The sequence below is a fragment of the Syngnathus acus genome, chromosome 17 (assembly GCF_901709675.1).
Source record: "Syngnathus acus chromosome 17, fSynAcu1.2, whole genome shotgun sequence".
In the NCBI taxonomy this organism is placed as follows: Eukaryota; Metazoa; Chordata; class Actinopteri; order Syngnathiformes; family Syngnathidae; genus Syngnathus; species Syngnathus acus.
The window spans coordinates 7,754,802-7,762,168 of NC_051102.1; the positions used below are offsets into that span (position 1 = coordinate 7,754,802).

At 41.5% G+C, this 7,367-nt stretch overlaps 1 protein-coding gene across 1 annotated transcript; it reads right to left on the reverse strand.

Annotated features, from left to right (window-relative positions):
• Positions 1–519: 519 nt before the first annotated feature.
• On the reverse strand, positions 520–6,224 carry tmie (transmembrane inner ear). Its single transcript, XM_037275783.1, has 4 exons — positions 6,070–6,224; positions 3,791–3,908; positions 2,249–2,398; positions 520–926 (listed from the first exon to the last, which is right to left on the reverse strand). The coding sequence occupies exons 1-4, from the start codon at positions 6,145–6,147 to the stop codon at positions 670–672; spliced, it is 603 nt and encodes a 200-aa protein (XP_037131678.1). The 5' UTR covers positions 6,148–6,224; the 3' UTR covers positions 520–669.
• Between the last annotated feature and the right edge of the window lie 1,143 nt (positions 6,225–7,367).

Sequence of the window (7,367 nt, forward strand, 5' to 3'; positions counted from 1 at the left end):
CCTTCCTTCCTTCCTTCCTTCCTTCCTTCCTTCCTTCCTTCCTTCCTTCCTTCCTTCCTTCCTTCCTTCCTTCCTTCCTTCCTTCCTTCCTTCCGTTCGGTCTAATCTTTTCATTTTTAAAACTAATTCACTCTTCTTCCGTTCCGTTTAGTGTGAGCTACTGTTTTTGATCAGATCCAATCTGCCTTTAACTTTATCAGAGGCAAAATCAACTGTCCAGACATCGAAAATGAAAATGTCACAGCTATGGACCGTCGCTAATTCAAAATAAACATCTGGAAAATATGATGGTATTTGAGCACTTTATCGAGATGATTAAGATAGATATTAATACAGTCCTCTGTTCTGATTGTATCATGTCAAACGATGGTTTGGCAGCTAAGAAGCATAGTTTGCGCAAGTATAAAATGTCTGCTTGTTGTTGTCTTTTTGGATCCTGTTGCCGTGGAAATAAAAGGCCAAGTGTACATACATGCGTGTTTACAATGTGGCTTTTGAATAATACAATAAAAGTGTTAATTCACTGTTTCCTGAGATGATTTATTTAAGTAGAAAAGAAGTGCCAATATAAGCTTTTTTAAAACTCACATTTACGATTTTTTTTTTTTTAATCATGTCACGAAAATAGTTTGTTTTGCATTCGGTCCGACCACTATTGTGTCCATAAAGTCACTTTGGAGCTTTCTTGCCACCTCCTTTAGCTCCTCTGTCTCCGTTCTCTGCCGTTTTCTTGCCTTTTCCTTGGCCGCCTCCTTCCTTGTCGGCGGCTCCCGCTTTCTTCCGCTCCCCTTCGTCACCTTTGGCACCCTTGCCTCCTTCCCTCCTCGCCTCCTTGCTCTTCCTCTCACCTCGGTTGGCGTCCACTTTACCCGAGACGGTGGCCACGGCCTCCGCATCTTCCTCCTTCTTGTCCTCTGCTTTGGCAGCTGCGCAACAGGACAGATAGACAATAAACAAGGGGGTGCTTAGATTGCAGGCTGAAATGAAATCTGCTTAAGTAGGAGGCATGTGATGAAGGCACATCTGTCGCCTGTGTATTCTAATAAACTGGCTGAGTATGACTTGACGTGATCCTTTTTGAAGTGGAAGGAAAAATCCGGAACAGTCATTATTTTACAAGTACCTGTGTACCAGGACACGGTCAGTTGAGTTTGTAGAAATGGAGATGCATCTATCCATCTAGTTAAAAAGTGCAACTGCTGAAATAAAATTAGGGGAGACACATGCGAGTCCTCATTTGTCAGCTTTTAAGCGGTGCACAGCACAGTCAACACACACACGGGGCTAAAGACATTTGTGAAAATGGCAGTATTGATTTCAGTGAACAGCACAAGAGGAGAGTGTGAATAACTGGATTTATTTGTAAATGCGCCAGCCACTTGCAGCATCGCCACGTTATCATGTTTCACTTTGCATCCGCCTTCTGTTTGTTATGCTAACATTGGCTACCTACTAACGGGTAATACGTACAATACGAATATCCTGCAAAAGAAACACAGAAAATAAAAAACTTAAATGTAACCTTTGTAGCACTTCATGCTCACTATTTGGCAAGGACATTGTTGAGAGGGAACAATGACTGACACGAGAGGTGGGGTCACTATTTGGCAAGCATTTACGAACTACTTGGCAAGCAACTATATTTGATTTTAACTTGAGTTACAATGGATGTAAAGAATTAGAGCCATGTGACTGCTCACAGTCAATCACCAGACAGAATAGGATAAATATACCAAAATCATGTCACTATTTTAAGTACTATGATGGTTAAATTATTTTCAAAAACACACGAAAAAAAATGTTTTATGAATAAAGTTCTTCTTATTTACCTGTTTATTACTAAATGCATTTATGGCCCATTTCTAAAAGGCCAATGGGATTTTGTTACTTCACACTTGATGACTACGAGTATGTTTAAATGTTACAATTTAACACAATGCCATTTTCCCAGACTGAGTAACAGAGGTGATGACAAAGTCGGAGGAAAAGAAAGAAGAAGATCACGCCGTCTCCGGCAAAGGAAGCGAGGCGGCCTGCTCCTCAGCGAGGCCAACCAGAGAGCGCTGACTGTCGGTACGACTCTCGCTTTGGATCTGCTCGGAGAGCGTCTGGACAGCGGACGCGTCGGGAATAGCTGCCAACGACGGTGAACACAACGGAGGGAGAAACGAGAAGAGAAGAGGAATCATAGGAAGGAAAAGGGAGTATGACGGAAGTAAGAGAAGCAAGCAAGGCAGAGGCAACTTACATCCCGGCACCTCTGTCAACTCGTTAAGAGGTGGCACCGTCTCCAATGTGTTGGCATATTTCTTGGCGGCCTGTCGCTGCGCGTGACGCGCTTCGATTTCCTTTTTGGTCCTTGGAATTCGACATTTGAAAATGCAACACAGTGTGATCACTGGAGAGAGGAGAAGAATGAAAAAGATTGGTGGTTTTATTTTGGTCAGTTGGTTAAAACAATCAATAACAACGTAGCCAGACGGAAATGAGGATAGCATCTAGCATGTGGTTAGCAAGCTAATCCTCTACTCTGAAAACACATCTGCCCTGGATGCCACAATTTACAAAACAGATTGGTGTTGTTATTTAAACTGCCAAGTGAGGACTCGATGCCAAGGAGGAGCCCACTGTCGATCTGACAGCCAAGAATAGCCACGGTAGCATGTTAGCTTGCAAGCTAATCTTTATTTGAGGTGTTTTGGTTTCACCAGTCACCATAAATTGTCACACAATCATAAAAGAAAAACCAAAATGGCATCTCGAAAAAGGCTTTGGCTGAGGGACAACTTGTGGCTTGGTGTCATGTCTCAAGTCTATTCAGGGTTGCACTTGCTGCATCTCCAGGACCAAACTAATATTTTATTTTAATACATATCTTTCTAATTGAAGAAGTTTGTGAGTACTTTGGTCGATTTTCGGATACGTATATTCGTCCAAGGTTATTACTTCAAGCTATGGGCTAACTTGTGACAGGACACTCTCCGAACTGTACTTAATGATTGTTGCCAGATTGTCATTGTACAAGCGGACCCAAGAATGGCAGAGTTCTTTATTGACTCGCGACACACAACACCAAGCTTGGAATGACAAGGTGCTAGTTGTTTCGTGAAAGACGGCTAATGGCAGCAATAACGCAATCTCTCCAGAGAACTGGCTTTCTGGCTGCCAATGGAATCGAGAGCAGAACCTGAAAGCACCACAGGACGATTAAATCTAGTTTTATTCCAAGCACAGGTCATTCTCGGGATTGGAGTGGCGTAAATGCGTCGTTTTAGAGTCTAATTAGATCATTTCGTGCAGTGTGAGAGTGGTAAAGTCATTAATGCCAAGCGTACGACTTGTTTTAATAAATAGTCTGCTGTGTTTGAGCTCGGGTCGGGTAGACGAGCAACCGTGGAGTGTCACCACCTGGCACGCACATGCTGTGAAAAAGTCTCGTGACGCCAAAGCATTGCATAACGGTGTCATTTAAAAACAACTTTACACAACATGGCGTAAAGACATTATGAAACAGAAGGTCAAGAAATTGAACAGTTTGGCCACATGTTTTGTTTTGTTCCAAAAGACATTGTCCTGCTCCTGCCACCTGGGGGCAGTATAGTAGTCCTGCAGATTATACAGACTACAGAGTAAGAAGGAAGTAATATTAGATGCTCTTAAAAGAAAGATAAAGAAAATGGATGTCACTTTTGCTATGTTATTATTTGTTGCTCCACTATTTACCCGGCAGACAATGGGAATTTGTAAAACCAATTCACGACTCAATTGTAGGAGGAGATGCACGACTTACCTATCGCTAAAACAAACACAGCAAAGATGCCGATGACCTGCCATAAGCGCAGCCCCCAAAACACCACACTCTCTGATGTAACAGGGTCCGGCTTTTTGGGGGGGTCTGTGGGTATAAGCTGTTGGTGGGTAAAAGAGAAGACCAAAAAAATATATATGAATATTTTGTATGTATATAGAAAAAGAAAAAAAAAAAATTTCTTTTCCCCCTTGCCAAAGTTTTTTTTTTTTGTACGTATTCATCTATCTGAAGCACCTTGTTTATCAATGCGGTCACAGCTATGGCACACACGTCTATGCTCAATTAGAAATCTGCACATCGGCGCCACTTCAACTCGTGTGCTCTTCTACCTCTCGTTCCACTCTGCAATGTTTCACTTTTCAATCCCCAACATATAACACAAAGCATGTGAAGAATACATAAGTATCATTGATTGTTTGGAAAAAGTTTGCACACCCGTGGAACAGATCAATGGATAGCGTAGCATAGCAACGACTTAATTAGATGTCAGGAAGCTGCGGTGGAAACTCAAGACTTGATCGTACTTGGGTGGTCAATAGATCAGAAAAGGCCCAATTATTATTGCATTTGCTGCTGTCGCCGATACATCAACACTGTTAAGTGGTGCGCTAGAAAATAAAGAAAAACAAGGTCGCAACAAATATACCACCATTGTAATTTCATTGCAACTGTTATATTAATTATACTTGTCTAATCTTTTCTGTTTCGTTTGAATTTGGTGAGAACAAACTTAAAGTTACATTGTATAACAGTTAGAGGTGTGGAATTATGGAACACCAGCAGTGACGAATTAAAGAACTGTAGTACCTTACCTAAGTTTAAAAAAATGTATAAGGACAAAATATTGACGGGATACCGTAACATGCTGTGAAGTTGTTTAAGTTGCTTTTGTATTTTAATGAGAAAATATATAGTGTATATATATATATGTATATATATATATATATATGGATATATATATGTATAAAATGTATATATGTTTTTTTTTCTTTAATATATTGACTATGGACAAATTCTTGACAGAATTAAATAGAAACATGTAGTTACATGGGGTAGAGTCAGATAAGCTTAGGCTTCCTTCTACTCCCTTTTTGAACAAATATGATTTTACGATAAAGGAAAATTATAATGCAATATCTTTTTTCTTTTATATTCTATTGTACTATGGAGTTATCATTTTTCTGTATTTTTATTTTTTTCTTGTATTTCTTTAATGTTCGAAATAAACGTTTTAAAAAAAAATAATAATAATAATAATAATAATAAATTCTGTTTGAAAGTCCAATGTAACACAAATAGGGGGTACAATAAACCACATCAAATCACATATTCAAAGATCTGATCATGGTTTTTGAGAGCTGGCAATTTTGGGGTTGTTTCTTAAAGCAATCATCAAAAAAAGAAAATATAAAATAATCACATTTTCTAAAAATCATTGAACACTTGAATTGAAGAGAGCAGCAATCAGCTCTTTCTCACTCCCAACATTCAAATGAGCCTTAATGAAGATATTCAGCGTGACTTAAATAACTTGGGTTATGTAAATTGCATCCCTTGCGAGGGAGAGTGTCATGCGGCGCGATTAGCATGTTAACCTCGAGCTTGCTCAAGGTATAAACACAACAGATAAAAAAAGTACACACAAAAACACCATGCAGCTGCAAAAGACCACAATAATACATACATGCCGGCGATTAGAAATGTTTTTTAAGGCACAAGCTCCGATAAAGAGAAAAACAAGCGTGTTATTTTACAGCAGCCGAATTTGATTGCATCAATTTGAAACTGTTGTGGGCCGATCGTGTGACTGTCTGGCTCCATTTGGTGAAATTAATTCAAATGAGTACTAAAGTAGTCTTTTTAATAAAAATACTCAATTAAAACTACCCTGACTATCCAAAATGTTACTTCAGGCATTTAAATGGAGGAAACAGCTTCTTCCCAAAAACCACGGCTTAAAATTGGCTACAAAGGTTTTATGCTTGACCCCTGAATCGACTCAGCCTTCACATTATTTCCATTCTATTTGAATCATTTTCGCATTGGGCATCATTGCAGGAATGTGTGTTGATGTAAAACTTGGGTTTCGCTCTCCCATTGTATTGCACATCAATAGCAACCCTCGCTCAATAATGGACCTGGCGAGCAATCTGAGTAAACACATTGACAGCAATAATCCCAAGAAGATCAAAACAACACGTTTGCTTGTCAGATGACCTGTTGGAGGAGGAAGATGATGAAGATAGCGGTGGTCTTACCTCGGGGTCTGGGATCTGGGACAGGACGCGGGACAAGCAATGGGACAGCAGCAGGAGGACAACCGCATCGCCGACCATCCTCGTCCCCTCCCTGTGTCCGCTGCCCCCCTCCCCTCTCTGTATGACCGCACCGGCGCCAGACTATACCAGAAACTACCACCGGCGCCCCCCCCACCCACCAAACCACCCACCCACCAGCTAAGGTGATTAACGGCCGCTATCTCCCACAATAGTCTGCTGCCTTTCTCTGCTCCGATGCCGCAGTCCTCCACACGAGGAAGCCAAGGCAGCAGTTGTTGGGGCACATTAATTAATAAATAGAGCTGGTGTGCTTTACAGCCTGCTCGTCCTGCAAGGGACACCATACACACACACACGTGTGGCGGACGGGGGGGATGGGCAATACGGTAACTGAGATGGAAGCCAACGGCAGTGAACATCCTGGTCTTTATTATCTGGCAGACCCGCAGACGAGTAAGCTAACATTGTCCACATGAATCGTGTTTAAAATGTATTTGCAACTCACAAGAGGCTCACATCTGTCTTAAGTCTGATAACAATCCGGATCAAGTGAATCGGGTTATTTATAACATAAAGGTCATGGAGGATCAAATTGGTAACCCTTCGCATTCATTAAGTAACCAAAAAGTAGCTCTCGCTTTTGTCAAGGTTGGCGACCCCTGACCTATGGTTGAACTGTTTTATTATTGGTCATCTGCTGTATCGAGCTGAAGGGTGAGCATGTGCTGATGACGGAAATCCATTTTAGGAGTCATCAAATCATCTGTGATGGTCTTGTCAAAACATTAGCATTCACTCAGCGTGCATCCTGCAGTGTAGAACACGGCTGCACACACAAAGCACCTGATGTGTTGGCGGCTCAGCTGGCATGACCCCAGCCAATTTCGGACTAGGTGTGTGAGATGACACACACGCATACACACATGAGAATCACCAGCTGCAACATGTGACGTGCAGCTGTCATGACATCATCATCACGTTAGGCGCAAAGACAATACGCTACGGATGTCTGCATTGCTGATATCACGTTCAATGAGTCAAACTTCCAGTCCCACACAAAAAAAAAAAAGAGGTTGACTGAAAGCACCATAATGCCACCTGGTGAACTTTTGCAGGTCCTCCAGCAAGCTATGGGGAAAATAGTATATTGCCATCATTTACGGACTACAAAGTGCATCGATTAAAATCGAGATGCTTTCCACACCCGTGGTTGGGGACTCCAACCTCCTTCCAAAACTATTGGGGACACCACAAGGGTGCGTTCTCAGCCCGCTGCT

Bases quoted from the DNA above. Each gene is read 5' to 3' on its own strand.
- tmie (XM_037275783.1), bottom strand. From the start codon at position 6,147: ATGGTCGGCGATGCGGTTGTCCTCCTGCTGCTGTCCCATTGCTTGTCC. The intron at 3,909-6,069 runs GTAAGACCACCG...ACCCACCAACAG, and splicing joins CCCAGATCCCAGACCCCGAG to CTTATACCCACAGACCCCCC. The intron at 927-2,248 runs GTAAGTTGCCTC...CCTGTTGCGCAG, and splicing joins GTTGACAGAGGTGCCGGGAT to CTGCCAAAGCAGAGGACAAG.